Consider the following 21141-nt stretch of genomic DNA (forward strand, 5'->3'; position numbering starts at 1 on the left):
ACTGATGTTGTGTATGTATACAAATTAGTTGATAAAACTTGAGAAAACGGCAGATACATCGCTCCATTTCCTTATTTTGTACTCTTACATCTCTCAGAGCCATTCCTCTGTGGTCTGGCTGCCCCTGCGGCAACCCCAAACAAAGTGTTGTGAAGGTCGCTCTCCACCTCAGTATCAGGAGTCCCGAATTCCAAGTGAAACACTGTGTTCTCTTGTCCTGTACAGTGGGCACCAGGGACAAAACCCTCTCATCACCAATATTTTTCAAGTTTCTATCACAGCACAAAAGTGTAACTGAGTAGAAAAGAGAGTAAATGGTTATTTATTTTTTTTTTTTGGCTTGGGGAAAGAGAAATAGGATATTTCTATGGAAGAGAAAATGTCATAGATCTTTCGTATACAGGAATTAGCCACATGAAAATAATTATAGAGGCTCTGAATATTGTCTGAAAGGCCAGTAGCTCTCCAGGTTCTGACCTCTTTTGAACTTTCCATGGTCCCCCTCATTTTTAAATCTGATTGGGTGGGATTCACTCTAGTGAAGTACCAGTGCAGTTCTCTAAAGGTAAAACGTATTTTTTTTTCTTTTCTTCTTTTTTAAATATAAATATTTTTAGTGTAATCATTTTATTTACAGAATAAATTGCAAAAGTACATCGTCACATTTAGTGCAACTCCAACTAATGATAATTAGATTTAGATACTAGTTTGTAAACTTTCCATACCTTTGTAAAATAAAGCTATCCAATTTAATTATGAAAGTTACTTGTCTGTGTTCATCATGATAGTTACCAGAAATGGCAAACAGAGAAACATTTATGGTGGGCATATAGAGTTTTTATGAAGATTCCCATCAGTGGCTGTGATGAATAACCCTTCCCTCCCAAACCCTCCCACACTCCCATCCCAATCCCACAGCTGATTGTAAAATAAAATACACATTTGAGGTATAAACTTCTCTCTCTTTTTAAACATCACAATATAAAACATTAACTGGTGATGTAGTAAACTGATAGGAGAATTTGTCTTATTTGCCTTACTAGCCTTACCACCATATAGGCACTTTTCCACGTAGTCCAATTATGAACAGTATTTTTCTGTAATAAGGCATATTCCATGCACATCATTTAGAGAAAGGCAAATTAAAAAATAGAAAAGATTTATGGAGCATGAAATCTGCGTGCATGTAATGTAAGCAAATGTTTTATATGCATTTTTCTCTCTGTACAGAATAATAAATACCACTATATCTGATGCAAGTAATTCACTTCCAGGATTGTGCATATTAAGTAGTCAGACTAATCCCATCATTAAATTATCATCTTGCATTTAGCATTAAGACTCCATTATCATGTATGAAATATATACAGGACATGTTCCATGTGACATGGCTTTCTGCTTTACAAAATGGGTCTGATTTCTGTGTTTCTACAGAGATAAGTAAGTCAGCATAGCATCTACAAAATGCCTCTGATTTACAGAAACACATTTGTTTACAAGTACAATCTTGTTCTTGAAGTTGGCAGTCATTTCTACTTCAATGAGTACCATTCTTTGCCTCAACTCCAGCTTCAAGGGTTTTCAGAGACCTAAAACTAAAAAAGGTATTTTACATTTAAGTTTTTATAGCAACTAAGGGATGCATTTCAGTTTGAATCAAGTGGAATTCTTTACTGCTCTGCTGAAGTCTCTGATCAAGAGGCAAACAGGAGCAATGCTCACATATTTTCTATGCATGTGTCGCCACGTATCTTTAAACTAACCCACACTAAGAGAACTAACACACCTGTTTTACTGAACACTAGAAATATTGAATCCAATGTCAAACTTGAAGAGTCTGATTTGCTTTAACAAGTAATATCACATACTCTTACAATCTCAGGAAATGATAAGCTCATTTTATCCTGACCGTTTACCAGAAAGTAGTCTACACCCACATGATTTGTACAGAAGTTTGTTTGGAGGCAGGCAGAGCCAGTTTAGGAATTACCAAATTGTGTTTGTAACAAACCGAAAAAATTCTGTAGCACATAGTACACAACTAAAAAATACAATAGAAATATAAAGAATCTGGGGGAAAATAAAGCTTTTCACACTTTCTCCATCAGAACCAAGGTTCTTCATGGGAGTAAGACTATAGAAAAGGCAAAATCACAAGTTATTGACAGCCCTCAGTTATTAAGAGACACTTTACATGGCAACATGAATCATTATAGAAATCAGCAGCAATGAATTCTATGATTATACAAAGCAAAGTCAAAAAATTCTGGGCACAGATTTGACTGTAGGCCTGAAAAAAGAACCCCATTCAGATATCTGGTGCACAGAAAGCACATACCCGGTGTGCGTTCAACTGTTGTGCTTTTCTTCTGTGCACAAAACCTGATACAACTGAGGACCTTAGGCCGGACTATAGTAAATTAAAAATTCTGAAAAAGTTTCCAAAAATTAAAGCATCAATTCCTAGTTGTAATTCAAAGTTGTTTTTTTTTTTCTTCTAGAAGCAAGCAAATAAAAATATAGCCATATACATGTAATTTTACATGTATTTATAGTTAGACGCTGAGCGAGGCGATCTAGCAGGAGACGGCTAGTGTTAGGTGTTCAGCTCTGCTATTGCAATACTTCATTTTTGTACACAAGGCCAAGGTCTTGGGCCACAGACAAGGCTATAGATCCTATGTTCCAGCTCAGAGCATTCAATTTTGTTTTCTCTCTCCAACATGGAATGTCACACAGCCTTGCTTCAGTCACTGCAGGAAAGAAAATGACAAGTATAAAAGTCAGCAGAATATTATTACAAACTGGTGCAAGACCACCGGAACAGATTCCTCCCACCCTCCAAATTTGTGGAATGCATAGAACCTCAATCAAAATTTATATTTTAAGGACTTTTGCCTTTATGAGTGTAAAATTATTAACCTTACATATGTAAAACCTTTCCCGCAGGAATGAAAAGGAAGGTATTAGGAACCTGTAAGCAAAGAGGGAAGCAATAAGAGGTCTCTGGATTTATAGCCCACAACTGGCATTTCCTCTCTCTAATCTTCAGTAAAAATTATAGTATATAATACCATTTGTCAAGACTTCTTTAAATTTATGTAAGCTAAAAAAAAAAAAAAAAATTTTTTTTTTTTTTTATGGGAGAGAGGTTTGTGTCTTAAGAAACAAACCTACTCAGATCTTATCAAATGAGTTCTGACCAAGGTTTTCAAACATCTTTGGATCTCATTAACTTTTTACAGAATTTCTCTAAAGATGATACACACTATTGAAAGCTACTATCTCTCCATCACCAAAATTAAGATGTGAGCTTTCCTAGGGTTTCAATGCTAGGATACACTTTACATATATCTACTCTAATTACTGTGAGACAAATGTTACTCCAGATACACAACGACTTTAACTACATTTTAAGATTTGAATTTGGCTCTTTGTCAGAGAGAAGCTCAACTTCGACTCGAAGGCTTCACTGAGTTTTTGGTCAGTGAGTCTTTTCAGTTATAACTTTACACATATGCATACATATATACAAAAAATGCTACCTCTTTTCTCCAAGATGAATTTTTGGAAAAGGATTTCAACCTTTTCCCTCCTGAGAATAAACACGTGCATACAATAGACAGATGGATGAATGGATGGACGGAGGGACAGACAGAAATACTACCTCAAATCCAACAGTTTAGAGACAAACACTGTTAATATGTAAGCATGTATCTTTTAAATATTTTTTAAAAAGTATTTTTTTTAAACATAGTTGACAGCAAGTTTTATATACAACTGCATTTTAATTTCTTTTGCTTAATACACTGTCATATCTTCTGCCCTGCTTCGCTGAATATCTGAGACTCTCTGGTAAGGAAGTAATCAAAGTATCAACCGGGAAGTCCCTTTAAACAAGCCTGGACTTATAGGTAGAGAAGAGAGAAGGCAGATAAAGCTGCATGTACAATGCTGATTAGAGTGAAACAACAACTCTTTAGAGACCGTACCCAAAACCCCACCTTAAGACCATGGAAAGAGAAAGACAATTGGGTAAGATGACAAGCCTACTGGCCCTTATTACTGGCATCAGGTTTCTGGTTTATATGACAAATATGATGCAAAGACAGGATCATTAAGTGTACTGTACCCAGATCTAGCTGTAATTCTACAGCAAAGGATATTCTACAAATGGGTAGCACACTTACGCTTGAACAGACAGAATCCCTGAAAAGTGGGGTGTATTCCAAAACACTAGTCATTAAGATAAGTACGACCAGAACCTGTTTAACTTTCAGATAACCTTTTTACTGGTAAAAGCTTTTAACTGTTTGCTGATGCTGTTTACAGTATGTCTTTCTAATAAAATTAAAAAGAAACTCAACTTGTTGTCCGGTTAAGTTTTTGAGTTTCTTTTTAATTTTATTAGAAAGACATACTATAAACAGCACCAGCAAACATACAATTAAAAGCTTTAATCATTATATGAATATCGTCTCTATTATTTTCAACTAAAGAAATGACCTCAAGAATATAGAATTTTTAGCCAGTGATTAACATCCAATGTAGGTGAGAACATGAGGATATTCACACATATTTACTGCTTGTATATCATAATTTGGTAATATCTATTAAAATTTTAAATGTTCACACCCAACAGACAGTTCACAGAAACAGAATTATACAAATGGCTCTCAAACAGACCAAATGACGCTCGACCACACAATGGAAGAAACAGAAATTAAAACTTCACTGACAAGAGTATTTTTCACCTATCAAGCTGGGAAAAATCTGAAAGTTCTGCTACACAGTGTGAGGGGTGTGAAGAAACAGGCACTTCATACACTGCTGGTGAGAGGACAAATTAACACAACTGCGAAGGAGGGCAAATTCTAAATGACAAATGGACAGTCATCCAAACTGCCACTAGTAATTTGTGCCACATATACACCAGACAAGGAGCTCTGGTGGTGCAGTGGTTAAAGTCCTCAGCTACCAACCCAAAAGCTAGCAATTCGAACCCACCAGCTGCTCCGCAGGAGAAAGACGTGGCAGTCTGCTTCCATACAGATTTACAGCCTTGGCAACCCTAGGGCGCAGTTCTACTCTGCCTATAGGCTTGCTATGAGCCAGAATCGACTCAATGGCAGTGTGTTTTTGGTATATAGGCTTGCTATGAGTCAAAATCGACTCAACGGCAATGGGTTTGGTTTGAGTTTGTCAAGTACAAGATAACACATGGATACAATTACAACCCTGTTATAGCAAAAAATTGGAAACAACCTTAATATCCACCCACTGAAGAAAACTCAACCCAACCCATTCCATGAAGTTGATTTTGACTCATGGTGACTCCATGTGTTGTAGTGAAGAACTGATCCCTTTCAGTTATGGTGTTTGCAAAGTCCATGGTGAATATACGATGGACTGCCAGAAGAATGAACAAGTCTGTCTTGGAAGAAGTACAGCCAGAGTGCTCCTTGGAGGTGAGGCTCTCAAGACTTTGTCTCATGTACTTTGGATATGTTATCAGAAGGGACCAGTCCCTGGAGGAGGGTATCATGCTTGGTATGGTAGAAGATCATCAAGAAAAAGGAAGACTCTCAACAAAATGGACTGACATGGTAGCTGCCACAAGGGCTCAAATATAGCAACGATGGTGAAGATGGCACGGGACCAGGCAGTGTTTTGTTCTGCTGTACGTAGGGTCACTATGAGTCAGAACCAACTTGACCGCAATTATACATACATACATAAATACATGCATGCATAATGGAATACTGCACAGCCAGAAGAAAAAAAAAAAAAAAGAGGAAGCATCATACTAATTTGGAAAGGACATCAAGATAAAATAAATGTAAAATAAGCATAAACGCAAGACAGAACAACAACAACAAAAGTGTATGTGTAGGGGAATACACTTGCATTTACTTGTTTAGGCATTAAAAAAAAAACTGGAAAGATACACAAGAGAGTTAACAGTAGTTAACTTTTTGAAGTGGGAAAACCTGAGAGTAAGGGACAGGGGATAATTTTTACTCCATATTTTTCATACTTTTGAATCATGTGAATAAATCACTTATTAAGAAATGTAAAAGATTCCAGCTCCTTGCACAAAGATGTTCAGTGTAGCACTGTTTGACAGTAATAAGTATGGAACCAACTGAGATATTAACATGGAAGTGGTAAATAAATTGTGCAACATTTATATAACAGATGTTAAAAGAACATGACAATTTTATATGTCTCATATCTTTGTATAGAAAGATATCTAAGATATATTGTTAAGTGAAAAAAATTAAGTTACAAAACAGTAATACAGAATAACATGCTTGTTTTAAATGCCACAAACAATACTTGTCAGTACATATGTAGAAAAGTCTGGAAAAACAATCACAAACTTAACAAGAGTTTCTGGGAAAGGAGGGATTACAGAGAATTTGCACTTCTGAAATTCTGTAGGTCTGTAATGAAATTTCTTTAAGCAAGTATTGCCTTTCGTAAGCAGACAAAATAAACAACAAAAAAAAGTAAGTTTTAATAAGCTACAATTCTCTATCTGGGAACATCATAAAACACAGCAACTATTTTAAATAACTATATTTTAATATCTGCAGAGTCATACTTTGACTAAGTTTAAAAAAAGATAAAATATATCTTCCAGTACCTGTTAATACTAGAATAATATAGGTTTTCCTGCAGTTTTTTCTTGGACGTAAGAAGTAAAACGTTTTAGAAACTTGGGATATTCTCGCTTTGCCACTGCTCTTAACACTGAGGCTGGTGCCCATCCTCCAGGGTTCACTATGAGACAAAGGGAAATTAAAACCTGTTAAGATATAATTCTCCAAATACATGTAGAACATTCAACTTACTCCTTTGCTTTTTTAAAAATTCCTTAAGTTGGAACAGTTAGAATCTCTTTAAGTCTCAACCACTGATTCCCTAATACAAACTAACCAAAACAATCAAATAGAAAATACGAAAGCATTTATTACATTTCTAAGATGTTCTTGGTTCCCTCAATTATATGTAAGTATTAATACAAGGACACTTTGGGTTATTTAGGGAATTATTCATCAACTTCTACTATTATCAAACAGCCTTCTGTAACTTACTCAGGCATAACTCTTCCTTTAAGCATAATAGAGAAGAGCCCTGGTGGCGCAGTGGTTAAGCCCTTGTCCATTAACAGAAAGGTGGGCGGTTCAAACCCACCAGCTGCTCCAAGGGAGAAAGATGTGGCACTCTGCTTCTGTAAAGATTACAGCCTTGAAAACCCTATGGGGCAGTTCTACTTTGTCCTACAGGGTTGCTATGTGTCAGAACGGACTAGATGGAAATGAGTCTGGTTTACGGTTTTTCAGCATCTTAGCAATGCGGCACTGTATTAAAAGGGGAGTATTTGATTAGAGACTGCAATACCTATTACCCACTGCCATCGGCAGGTAGGAAATGAGTGTCAGTACAGAACTAAACCAAGTGAAGAAAAGGGCTGTCCCACAGCAGGCCAATGTGAAATAAATATGTAACTAGCAACTAAGAAGGAACAGGGAAGCAATGATTCATAAAACTAAAATGTATGACCATAAGAAAAAGAACTGTTAATTTCCTTTCCCATCGTTGGTTACAGTCCTAATTATAAATACCTTCTATTAAGCAAGTATTTAATAAAATGGTTTGTAAAACCAAGGATGTGTGTTTTAGTAACCTAAAAGCTCACTGCTGTCAAGTCAATCCTGACTCATAGCGACCCTACAGGACAGAGTAGAACTACCCCATAGGGTTTCCAAGGTTGTAAATCTTTTTTTTTTTTTTTTTTAATTTTTATTGTGCTTTAAGTGAAAGTTTACAAATCAAGTCAGTCTCTCATACAAAAATTTATATACACCCTGCTATATACTCCTAATTGCTGTAAATCTTTTATGGAAGCAGACTGCCAAATCCTTCTCCCACAGTGTCTAGTGGGTTTGAACCGCCAACCTTTCAGTTAGCACTTAATGGCTGCACCACCAGGGATCCTTTTAGCAACCTAGAGAGGAAGTTTTAAAATTTACCTTTCCCTCCCAGCTTCGTAAGCTCTGATACAGAAGTTCTGAGGTGAAATTAGGCATGTGTATTTTTTCCCCAGATAACTCTGATACACATCTCTCCGAATTAGAAACTACTAATCTAAAAGAACTAAAATGGCATTTATAAAAGACATCTGTCCCACCTGTCAGTTATGATCCAGATCACAAACAACAACATCCACATTACCAAGTAGCAAAAATAAACAGAAAAATACATACCGTTAGCTACATACGTAATCTTGCATAGAATGTTGTCTCTGCTAATCTCCTGATTTCCCTCTGGTGGGCTTACCAACGTCTGACATATCATAGCAATATTTATTTTGGCACGGACACATCGATTGTTCAGCTGCCAAAACAAACAAAACCAAAACACCATATAGCAGATGCCCAGTCATTTTGTAGTATCTGCTGGTCTAATACTACATTAGGTTAACCAAAACTTAACTCTTACTAAAATCTATGGAAAAATTTTACGAGCACCAATAATACCTGTCAAGGTGGTATGATACTAGGAATTATTGCCCTCCACTTAAGCAGCAAGCAGAGCTAAACCAAGGTAGAAATTATAGAGATTCTGCCAATAGTTGATAATGGTTTAAGAATTAACAGTGGGAAGTAGCTTGTACATGCTACCCATTCAGCTCTGTGTCACGCAGCCTCAGAAGAAAAGGAAATAGTCCTGGGGACATTCATAGTCATGATCGTTGCCTTCAGATAACATGTGGGCTACACCATTCTAAGCTGTCAACCAAACAAAACAAAATCTAAGAAGCATTATCAAATCAAGTATCTGTGAGTGTGCTCATCTATTGCCTTTGCCCAGCATTGTGTATTTGGCTGTACACTGTATGATTACACACATTTATACACTGAACTTACAGGAGCACTGTCATGATCCACAGAAAAATTACAAACTATCCATGTTTCAGGGTCATTTTCAGTCAAGGCTGGTATCTTTCTAATGGCAGAAAGATATAAGACATCTCGCTGAGAAGCAGGCCATACTCTCTGTGGAAGAAGTAAAAACCTTGTGAAAACTGAACTGCTTTTCATTTGGATGAAACTAACAAAGGAACAAACGTCAAACCAATAAATAGTTGAAGGTGAAATCTGTCAAATTTTAAATGAAAAGCATCTGAGAATATCCACCAAAGGGTTACTTTTGAACACCAAGTGAATGGCTTTGTAGAATAATACAATCAGAGGAATAATGAATGCTTTAAGTACAATATTAAAACTGTGTTTAAAATGTACAAAGACCTAAAAGCAAAAATCTTAGGAGAAAGAAGACTGACTGCTCTTTCTTTATGAAAGAACTCCAAATCAGTTAAACTGAGATCTTTCAAGTTCGTGGTGTGCAAGGGAAAACATATGACTGCAATGACATGGAGCCTAGGACTCCGATAACTGTAGTTAGCTACTTTTACATGAGAGAAAATTAGCTGTTTAAGTTACTTTTATTTTGAGTTTTCTGATATATGTAGCTAAACTCAGTCCTTATTATGCACAGGGTCTTTCTGATTGCTAACTGTAATAAATAGCTGACAATTCAGTGCCGATACAACAGAAATGGTTTGCAAAGTGAAATGATTGATCTTTTTGAGATGCAAAGTTCCATGAAGCCAACAGAAGGGGTATTGGACAAATGGATATGAAGCCAATAATAAATGAGGATTTGGCCAAGTTAGAAATAATGAATGAAAATACTCAAGGATGATAAGACAGGAATTTAAAGAGCAAGAACGATCTAAAAACCAGGAAATGAATAGCCCTTTTTAAGACTATACTACAGAACAAATCAAATTTAAAGGGAAAGAAACTGAAAAACGTTAGACTTTGCTGAAAACATTATGCCAGGACAATTATGCAAACCATCGGCAAAATAATTTTAACTGGAACCTAAATTTTGTTATGTATATGATACATCATTTTCATAATTTTTAGTTTTCTTTTTCAAGAAATAATCCTGACAAAACCTATATGACACCTCCCCTCCCCCATCTACTATTTACTAAGTGGAACACCTTCAGCAGAATGTTTTCCAGGATCAATTATCTTCTGATAACAAGGTCCTCCTATACCTAAATTTTTGGTCACTTATCTTCATTCCAAGTTACAGGAAAATTAACATTTTCTAAATTTTAGATTTCACATTAGACACTAACATCTATATGCTGAAATACAATCTTCATTGTTAACATTTGTTGAACGCGAAGCCCAGCTCAGTCATTAGATACAAGATAACTCAGATGACAAGACTGAGTTCAAGAAATACATAGTAAACTTAATGTATTTTCATATATTCAGATCAATTAAAAAATCATATAATAAAGAAAAATGAAGTAGCCACTGAATCATTATATTTCTTATATAATATACAGTTTTAGCTTTTGGTAGCTTTCCCCCAAATTTTAATTCCTTTTATTGGTCTATACACAATGTATTATTTGACAATTTGAAGGGGAACTAAACAGAAGAAGGTGAAAGCAGAGATATTAATTCTACAATTTACGAATTTACAAAAGCAGTGGGTGAAATGAAGTAAACAGGAACCGACTTAATTACACAATGTTTGTCTGCTCTGGTATATGACCAATTTCTCAAGAGTCACACGCACAGCAAATTTCTCTTGTAGATTAGCCACTTCGATCACTTTCATACCTATTAGTCTTAACACAGGCTGATAACATATTTTCCATTCCCCTCATCATTACTGCCAAAAGAAGCTCTGCTTCACTTTCATATTGGTTAATTATCATTTGGTCTCCAATAAAGATGCTAAGAAAGTATTTAAATTAATTTCGGTATTTCAGAAGTTTCTTTTTTTCTAGACTTATAAAGTGTGCATAAAGGAAAATACACTACTGATCTTTACCAGACACAGTTCCTGCATTACATTTCTCACTCAGATTCTTGCCTGCACACATTTCTGCACTAAATGAGCTGAACATACCTTTTCAATACAAGACATTCATGAATTATTCATATATTCTTTGCATCTTTTGTGGCATTTAATTTCTTGCCAAATTTTAATTTAGAGAATTTATGAGTCTGAGTTTGAACTATACTGAAATCCTTTGGGAAGAAGAGATCTTTACCTTGTGTGTTTGATAAATGATGATTGCATTATCAGCTAATGTTTCCACCACATGAAAGTTCTCTATAGTTGCTGAAATGAAGAGAATAATTTTAGTAACCAAAAAGACATATTGCTTTTTCCAGAATGTGATTACCTATGTTTTAAGTCAATTACAAATGGATATAATAAAAAAAAAAAAAAATTTTTTTTTTTTTTATAATGAACAGAGGCTTGCCCGAACTAGGCTAAATCCAAATGGATGATAGTTAACACTAATTAGGGCAGTGGACAATGGCTATGACATCCCATCACCAGGAAATCTCATTTTCTTTGGCCTGGTATCTACCTTGTACGGCAATGAAGTAATTCTAACCACCAGTGTATTACTCAGGCTCAAATTGTGACCCCTCACTATAATCCCTAATTACTGAAGCTGAATAAACTATTCCACCTAGGCTTAGGTGACTATATTTGTGAAAAAGGTATGTCAAAATGCCAACGACAAATATCTATGATGTTCAGAAGTAAATGTTACTTTGAAATTTGGTGCCTAAGGGGAACATATACATGACAACAATTATTCTAAACTCACCACAGGACGATTCATCTAGGATTTATTATGGAAACAAAACACAGTCCAGGTTAAAAGTACCAAAACCAAAAACCCATTGCCACTGAGTCAATTCCAATTCATAGAGACCCTACAGGACACAGTAGAAATGCCTCACAGGGTTTCCAAATCTTATACAGAAGCAGACTGCCACTGCTACATCTTCCTCCTCCGGAGCAGCTGGTGGGTTAAAACCACAGAATTTTTGGTTAGCAGCTGACTGCTTTAACCACTGTACCACCAGGGCTCCTAGGTTAATAGTAGGAGATAATAAAACAGAAACCTTCAATTTTCATCTTGGCTTTTCCACTAATTAGCTCTGTGGCCTCTGATGAGTTACTGGATCTCTTTGGATTTCACTGTATTTGGACGTAAAATGAGAATTAATAATACCTAAATTGGATTCAGAATTGTGTATCAGATCAAATGATATGATATACTGGAAAGCACTGTGTAAAATAAAAAGTTCTACTTTATGTATTATTAGTACCCTAAAAAAAAAAAAAAAAATTTTTTTTTTTTTTTTATATGATACTGGAGCCCTGGTGGCAGTGGTTTAACAGCTTGGTTACCAACCAAAGGTTGGCAGTTTGAATCCACCTGCTGATCCGTGGAAACCCTAAGGGGCAGTTCTACTTTGTCCTACAGAGTTGCTATGTAAGTTGGAATTACCTAGACAGCAATTTTTTTTTTTTGATATGATACTGGAGCCCTGGTGGTGCAGTGGTTAAGAGCTTGGCTGCTACCCAAAAGGTTGGCAGTTTCAATTCACCAGCTGCTTCTTGGAAACCCTATGGGGCAGTTCTACTCTGTTCTATAGGGTCGCTATGAGTCAGAATCAACTCGACTGCAGTGGGTTTGGTTTTTGGGTGTAACAGCTAGGAAGAGGTAGAGTCAGAACTCACACCCAGACAGTCTGATTCCAGAGCCCACTCCATGACTCCACCTCTCATAAAAGAGGGATCTGGGCAGAGTGAGTTGATGGCATTTCAGGCATGAAGGGATGGTATTTGTCCTAGGGTAAAATCACCACAAAGTTATAGTATAGCAAGAAGAAGAATTATTTCACGAATGTTCCATGAGGACAAAGTGGGAAACAGCCAAGCATGCTGCCAGAGCCACGTCTGCCTGAGTCCAAGGAATGTTACAGATTCATCGGTATATACCGACATTACAAAATCATTAAAAGCTTCGCCTTTTCACAGGCTGGCTAAAAACTGCTAAATCACTGTGATTCTACATTTTGAACTGTCTTTTGTAACAATCCTTGATACGAGTTACAGTAATGGTAGTGAGAAGGGCCTTCACTGGTCCAACAATTCTTACTATTTACTAAATGAGGCACAGTGGTTAAGTGGTCAGCTGCTAACCAAAAGGTCAGCAGTTTGAATCCATCAGATACTCCTTGGAAATGCTATGGGGCAGCTCTCCTCTGTCCTATAGGGTTCTTATGAGTTGGAATCCACTGGATGGCAACAGGCTTGGATTTTTTTGGGAACAGAAAAAGATAAGAGTGGAAAACATGTTGGTCTTTTGTGCTCTAAGTATTTGTTTATGTGAAAGGTTTCCTGAAAGATGTTTTCCAAGAGTGTCCTAGCTATTTATTGTTTTTATACCTCAGGACCCAGTTGATGTGTCCTTTTGAGTCCGGCTCCAGCTGGGTCACATTCTTTATACTCAAGGACAGGAAACGGCTCCAATTTTAACTTCTAGGTCGTATGAAATGATCTTTTATTCGTTTTTGATAGAGTGGTGTTTGTGCATTTCTAAGATTTTGTGTGAGATTTTAAAATTGTGCAACGAGTAGCCTTAAGTTCTTAAAAGTGAACTCATTCCATATATGTGATTTTTAACATTATGTGTTGTTATGCCCATAGGGTTGCTATGAGTTGGAACTGGCTGGATGGCAATGGGTTTTTTTTAATATGATACTCCAGGTATTTTCTACATTGATTTTGTCAACTATAGATAAGATACAGAAAACCAGGTTGGATTTGAAATTAAATTTAATAGTTAGATTAAAATATATTAATAACAACAGCTTACTTTCCCAGTCATTGCGAACGTCAACATTCCAGAAGTAATTGCAGACCTCATGTCCCGTAACGCCTTTAACTGCATGGGTAGCTTTCAAAGGATCCAGAACAATCCCATTTTCTTCTACTTCTCTTCTGTATACCTAAAGAGAATATATTTAAAAACCTGTTTAAAAATAAAAATTAAACAACCAAAAGTACGAATTTGAAAGCATGCTTAAATTTGCTATCAAATTTAGCTTTTATAGTTTTATGAAAATCTATTTATGAAACATTTGGCTAAAAGAAAACCAAAACAAATTTGTTTATGCACGCAAACAAATCAAACACATTTAAAACTAAAAATCCAAAGTAAATTTCAACTGTAAGAAAAATGCACATGTGATGAACAACTAAATGTTATTATGAGCTTTTATTATGAGTTATTAATAACTATATAAATTGAAATAAGGTATTATTTATGGAACAGTCTCATAGGTTGCTTAACACGGTAAAAAGGCCAAATAAACCTGGTTAGAACATGTTCTCCTTAAGGATTATTGATTTAAGGCTGCTTTGTTCAATGCTCAATGCTGTATTCCCAACACCCAAAACAGTATCTGAAACAGAGTAGTTACTCAAGTATTTGTTGAACCAATGACTGAAAGTTAAAATGGCAAAAAGATTATAAAATCAGATCTATCTTGCTTTAAATACTGAGCTTATGTGCTGAGTAAAATAAATTATTTCAAAATTATAGAGGGTTTGCTATGTAAAAGAACTCCATGATAAATTCCACTGAGAAGGAATAAACGAACAAATCATGAGGAGAACTGGCTCTCAATTTAGAGTGCCTACGGGGTCAAACACTTTTAAGCATTTTCACATATATTTTCTGTTTTAGAATCTTTCTCTGTCTAAACTACCTTCTCTTACACATTTATCCACATTATTGGGACCACCATTTTCCCAAACTGAAAATTCTAGACTCTTGTCGCCTCCCCCTCACACTTCACATGGCTACTAAACTTATTACTCATCTATAAGGCATCCAAATGATGCCTCTGGGTGGCAAAAATGGTTAAGTGCTTGACTATTAGCTGAAAGGCTGGCAGTTTAAACCCACCCAAAAATACCTCAGAAGACAGGCCTGGAGATCTGGTTCAGAAAAGTTATAGCCTTGAAAACTCTATGAAGCAGTTCTTCAATCAGCTTAACAGAAATACAGCTAACATTTTGGTATCTCATTTGCCTGTCTCTGAATTATTTTTTGTATTTCACCTGCCAGAATAATTCTGGCCAACATAGTCTATGTGAAAAATCCTAAATACAAAATCTGCTTTCAAGTTTTGCTCATATATTTTCCTTGCCTAAAATGCCTTCATCTTTGTCACAATATCATTTCCAGACACAGTTCAAATGTTCCTCCTCAGTGTAAAACATAACAGAATTGTTTCAAATCACAGAGATCCCTCCCTTTCTTTTCCAATTTTCTTTACTGCTCCATCTGTACTCTCTATTCAATACATGATCAAATGAAGAGAAGTAATCTTATCTTTTAAATGTGAACATCCCATCTGCAACTAAAGTGCCTGCTTGGAGTGCGTCTTATTAAGCACTTCTATATCCTTAGCACAGTGGCTTGGGCACGAGGTAATCCAAAATTCAATGCTGCTGCTGCCTTTCAATATATCTCCGTATCTCTCCACTCCTTAATCTTATTGTCTATCTCTTGTGTGTAGATACATGAGCAAGATTTGCTGACCCGATGTTCAGGTCTCAAAAACTTGCAGTGAGAGAAGGACAAAAAGTGAGCCATACACCAAAGAAGGAGTGAAACAAAATGACATCCGGGCACAACTTTCAGTATATTAAAAATATAATAAAAAGAAATATCCAAATAAAGGGCAGGCCATCAGCTAAGCGTGACTTGTTTATGTCTAAACATCAAACTTTTGCTTTCTTCATAACCTAGGCAAAACAGAATGGTTTGGGCATAGATTTACATTATGATCATAAAGAAGTTTATGAAAGCTAAGCCAGGGAAGCAAATGGACATTTTATTTCTCAATATCTGGTGCTTCTTTGATACGTAATAATTTCTGTTTTAAAGTAATTTTAAAACACTATCCTTATATCAACGGTAACAATAACATCATTGTAACGGAGGTGCAATCGGCAACCTACAACCTTTCTGGGTTGATTCCTTAATTATTCAGTGGGAATTACCTTCATCTCTCCTTCTTCTACCACCAACTGCCAATTGGCATCTCCGCCTACATCCTGTAATGAGTAAGTCATGTGGTTCTGTACCATCTCTTCAACCTTGAAAAGAAAAATAAAGAAAGCCATGAGAACCCTCATCCAGTTTAGCTACGTCATAATCCCTTAAACAGAACGGTACAGGTATCCCCCACTTTTTGAAAGTTCGCTTTACGTCACTTCGCTTTTACAAAGACCTACATTAATATGTTTTCGTTAACCCAAAGAAATCTGAAGAGAATTTTCATTTTACGAAAAAAGCAGAAAAGTGAAACTAGCATTCAGTGTTTGTTTTGCAGTGAGCCGCTGAAGAGGCAGTGCACGCCTGAGCAGAGCAGCGAGTCACCAAGCTCTTTCCTCGAGAACTACACTGTATATACATTATTTCTATTTCGTATCAATTTTGTATTTATTGTATCATTCCTGCTTTTACCATATGTTAATGATATTTTAGGTTTTATGTGTTATTTGGTAGGCTATTTTTGGAGTCCGGGAACGTTCGTAATTTTTTCCCATATAAAATAATTGTAATTGCTTCTTCGCTTTATGCCACTTCAGCTTACAAAAGGTTTCATAGGAACGCTCTACCTTCAGATAGCGGGGGAAACCTGTATTCAATTTACTTCAGTTCAGAAATGGTGCTCTTCGGAAGCTGAGCAACCAAATGCACAAAGGTTAGTAGGTTTTATAGAGTGTTGCAGAGTTTAGTCCATATTTCAGATACCCAGGTTAATGATGGGGTGGGGGAGAATGCAGGAAAGGAGGATGCTTTACTCAAATAACACAGATTGGCCTATGTGCTTCAGGTGAGCAAAGTATGCATTTTCTGGAAAAAAGAAATATTCTATCCTCTATCATAAAATGCTTTCTTACGAAGATGATGTCTTAAAGCATAAAATTATGGAATACTAAGGATAAAAGGGGCACGAGGAGATCATCTAGTACAGTGTCCCTATATTTTAGACTACATAAGAGGTATTAGAAAGCTTGTTATATGTCAATGATTTCCCTAGAAAAGGGTGACAAACTTGATTTCACTTATTATAAACTTCTCTTTTATCATAAATATAAGCAAACTTAAAAATAGCCAATCCCTCATTTATTTGACTCCAATTTCATTGTTCTAAATTCTTTTAGGGACAATGCTAATCCTCATATATGAAAAGATTTACAAATAGTCACTTTTTAGTTTATTCTTTCTAAATTTCTGTTGCAGAAATTTCAACGCAACCTGTTTTTTTATTTTTACGACTTGGTTAGAGGAGTTTTAGGTTTACAGAAATACTGTGCAGAAAGTACAGACAGTCCCCACACACCCCATCACCCCCTTGCACACTGTTTCTCCTACTTAACCTCTGCTTTTGACTACCACAAATTACCCCGACATATCTTACATAAGCAAAGAAAGTTAAATATTTCATACTCCCAGAACTCTAATCAGATTTAATGGTAAGAATTCACATGAACATTTTTTGTAGTCTTCCAGTTTGAAATGTGTTTTTAAGCAGCACCAAAGTGATAGGAAAGATTGTGTCTCAAAGAACCAGGTCCTTTATCATCTATCCATAGATACATTTCTAAGCTCTATTTTCAAACTTTTATTAATAATTTTGCTTTATGTAATAAATATAGAAGGCATAAAAGGAAAGAAGAGAAAATCATATTGTACTTTCATTTAAAAATTTATCCTAAGTTTAACTCGTTGTTTTAGATAAAGTTCATCATGTTGATTAGGAATACAGAACAAGGAATATTTTGAAAATACAAAATATTACCGTCTGTGAGGCAGAAACTCTTAAAATTATTAACCCTGGGAAAATATATATTTTTTCTACATTAAAAGATGTTATAAATATGCAATTCTGATGTGTATTCTTGCTATGTCAAGTTTTTTGGATCTTAGAATGTATTTTTGGTTACTGAAAGTACGTATGGTTTGGCAGTAATAGCAAATAAAGTTTTAATGTCTGTAAGATTCTACACTTTATTTTTGAACTAAATCAACACATAGTATTTTATTCCTTCTTTATAATCCCAAAATAATGTGAGTGAATGCTATTGGGTTACAGGCTTAAAAGACATTTTAAAATCTTATAAACAGTAAAGTCTACAATTTTACAAAGCCTCAATCAGAAAACAAAATTTTAGCTGATGCTTGCAGAAACCTGAGTGCTTCTCTAATTTTGGTATCTGCTTTGAGAAGGTAAGAGTGACTAATGCAGGATCCTAAGTTACAAATACATACAAAATGTATCTGATTCTCAGAAGAGGAAGACAAAAGGAAAATTCCAGTTAGAATGCATAAATAAAACAACCATAGATAGTAGTGCTGGCTTGATTAATTAATTTGTCTGTATCACACTGTGACTGGGAGAAACTTTTGTCTTTGAACTTTAAAATCTTAAAAATCTTTTTATTTCTATCTCTAAGTTTAAAGCCATTTCATATACCAAAATCTTCTGTTCTTAATTTCTCTGAAAGTCCAATATATAAACAAAAAAGAGATATTTAGTGCTGTGCTCCTAGGAAACGGAAGAAACTAATAATGTCCTTAATTACTGTAGTAACCATCTCTATAAAAGCCTTCATTCATCATGGAATTTTCCTTGAGGTAATAATATTAAGGTTAAGACAAAGGCGATACAGGTAAAACTTCACTATAAAGAGTTTTATGTTCATGGCAATAAACTATGAAGTAGCCAATGTTATCCCACCGGGTCAGTGACTTTTGGGCATTCATGACTACACTGACACTTCAGATTTAACCTCATGATCTGCTTGGTTTACTGTTTTCAGTTATGATCTCCATATCAAATGTGTAGCAAACAAGGCACCATTAAGTCTGATGACAAGAATAAACACAAGCCAAATTTACCATTTTATTAGGCTCAAAATTCAATATTCTAATAATACTTAGTACCACTTAAAAAAAAAAACTGGGATCAAAATCATCAAAGCAGGTGTTATTAGCAAGATGTAATTAGATTAAGCATAATTTCAGGATATCATGCTCTTGATTTTTGGGACCTGGTGTTGAAAATAACGAGCTGATACACACAACGTATTAACACCTAATTAACTATTTAAAAACCGGAGATCAAATACATTTGTGATAAGGGGTGACATCACTCCAATTCTAACCTTTTCTTCCACCTTACGTTTGAATCATTCAGTATGATGCCATTTTAGGAGGCTACCAAATTTGATTTTTCTAACAATATTAACACAGAAATTTGAGAAGAAAATTGCTCTTCGATGGTACAGCAAAAATCTACAAGGTCTCAAACACAGCTCAGAGCTCTTCTTCTTACCCATGTTAAAGAAGTACAATTAAGCTTCTTTGTTAAGAGTCAGAAAATCGAGGGTTTGTTGGACAGAATCATTTATTAAAAACAAATAAGTACTGTACTGTTAACCTAAAAAAAAAAAAAAAAAGCCAAGGCCATAAACAGTTAATTCACTGAAGAAATGCAAATGGCCAAAAAGCAAAAAGTACCACTTTTAGTCTATCAGATAGGCAAGAATTAACTGAGTTATCTGTATCACAAAGGAAACCTGGCTTGGGAGTATAAGCTGGTTCAGCTTTTCTAATGAACAGCTTGGTAATATAAATAAAAAACTTAGAAATGTGCATGGCATTTGTCCTAAAAATTGTACTTCTAGGAGTATATTCTAAGGAAGTAATTAAATGAATGTACAAAGATATATATACAAGGATTTTTTTTTTATCACTATATATAATAGGAAAAAACTGACAATAAACTAAATGTTCGATATTAGGTGAGTAGGTAAATCCAGAATGTACATCCATACAACAAAGAGAGGCAGACCTATATTTATTGATGGAGAGATGGGCCTACATATGAGTTAAAAAAATGTTATAGAACAGTATATACAGAATTACCTATTTTGCTAGAAAAAAGACAATTATAAAGCGATGTGTGTGTATGGGAAACCCTGGTGGCGTAGTGGTTAAGTGCTACAGCTGCTAACCAAAGGGTCAGCAGTTCAAATCTGCCAGGCGCTCCTTGGGAACTCTATGGGGCAGCCTACTCTGCCCTGTAGGGTCGCTGTGAGTCGGAATCGACTCGATGGCACTAGGTTTGGTCTTTTGGTTTGATGTGTGTATGTATATATAAAACACACACATGTATTTATGGAGAAAGTATAGAAGAATGTGCATGAGAATATTAATCATGATCCAGTATTTCTGTTTACTCCACTTTTTAGTTTTATTACAATTAGCATGTATTACTTATATAATAAAGAAGAGGAAACAAATAATTACCACAACTATAACGCGTTATAATGAACATAAACTGGAAAAGAGCTTTACACAGAACCTTTCTGCAGCAACGGTCACTATAGATTAACCCGCAGATGTACTGATGTTCTTTTTTTTTTTTAAGATGACCTATTTAGACAGTAACTATGTTATACAAATAAATAAATGTGACCAAAAAGATCCATTTATAAATCCAAGTCCTTTCTACTTTCTGTATACATGAAGATTGTTCTCTAATTTGTGGTTATAGCCATTATTATTTCAAGAACTTGCAGTCCTTTACAGCTCTACTTTCTCAGATTCAGAGCTACTTCATTCGCAATGTCGGTCCATCAGGCAAATTCATCCATTGCTACTAATTTCCTAGTAGATTCAGATATTTTATTTGAGGTTATTTTTCAGGGCATCTCTCAGTTCTACATTTCTTAATCAGGATTTTGAACATTATTTCAACAAGAGCAAGCCAGTCATCGGCCAACACTTCCATGTAGATGACAAAACCAAATTATAAAGCGTTTAGAGGACTTCTGTATGGGCAATGATGCAAATGATCGAGAAACTGCTATCATATTTGTATATACGCCTGGACTTTTAAAAGATGCTGGGGTAAATGTAAATTGATTGTGGTATTATGTTTAAATCATTTGAGCAAATTATTAAAAGTGATGACAAACTTTATGACTTACTTTTTAAATTAGTTGTCAAGATATAATAAAATCAAGAATATGACTAACTCAAATATTTTAAGGAATGATATGTGGATACACAACTATACACACACAATATCAAAAAGTATATTTGTTATATCTTAGGACCAGGCAGTGTTTCGTTCT

At 35.3% G+C, this 21141-nt stretch overlaps 1 protein-coding gene across 2 annotated transcripts in view; it reads right to left on the reverse strand.

Annotated features, from left to right (window-relative positions):
- Positions 1 to 340: 340 nt before the first annotated feature.
- Positions 341 to 21141, reverse strand: part of CERT1 (ceramide transporter 1) — a 158617-nt gene continuing 137816 nt past the window's right edge. For both annotated transcript variants that reach the window (XM_049865907.1, XM_049865901.1), the window contains 7 exons: positions 15991 to 16086; positions 13793 to 13925; positions 11156 to 11226; positions 8937 to 9065; positions 8274 to 8403; positions 6650 to 6786; positions 341 to 2753 (listed from right to left, as the gene is read on the reverse strand). In XM_049865907.1, coding sequence (XP_049721864.1) covers positions 6659 to 6786; positions 8274 to 8403; positions 8937 to 9065; positions 11156 to 11226; positions 13793 to 13925; positions 15991 to 16086 — 687 coding nt within the window. In that variant the 3' untranslated portion in view covers positions 341 to 2753; positions 6650 to 6658. The remainder of the gene's footprint in view (positions 2754 to 6649; positions 6787 to 8273; positions 8404 to 8936; positions 9066 to 11155; positions 11227 to 13792; positions 13926 to 15990; positions 16087 to 21141) is intronic.

The sequence above is a fragment of the Elephas maximus genome, chromosome 2 (genome assembly GCF_024166365.1).
Source record: "Elephas maximus indicus isolate mEleMax1 chromosome 2, mEleMax1 primary haplotype, whole genome shotgun sequence".
Lineage (NCBI taxonomy): Eukaryota > Metazoa > Chordata > Mammalia > Proboscidea > Elephantidae > Elephas > Elephas maximus.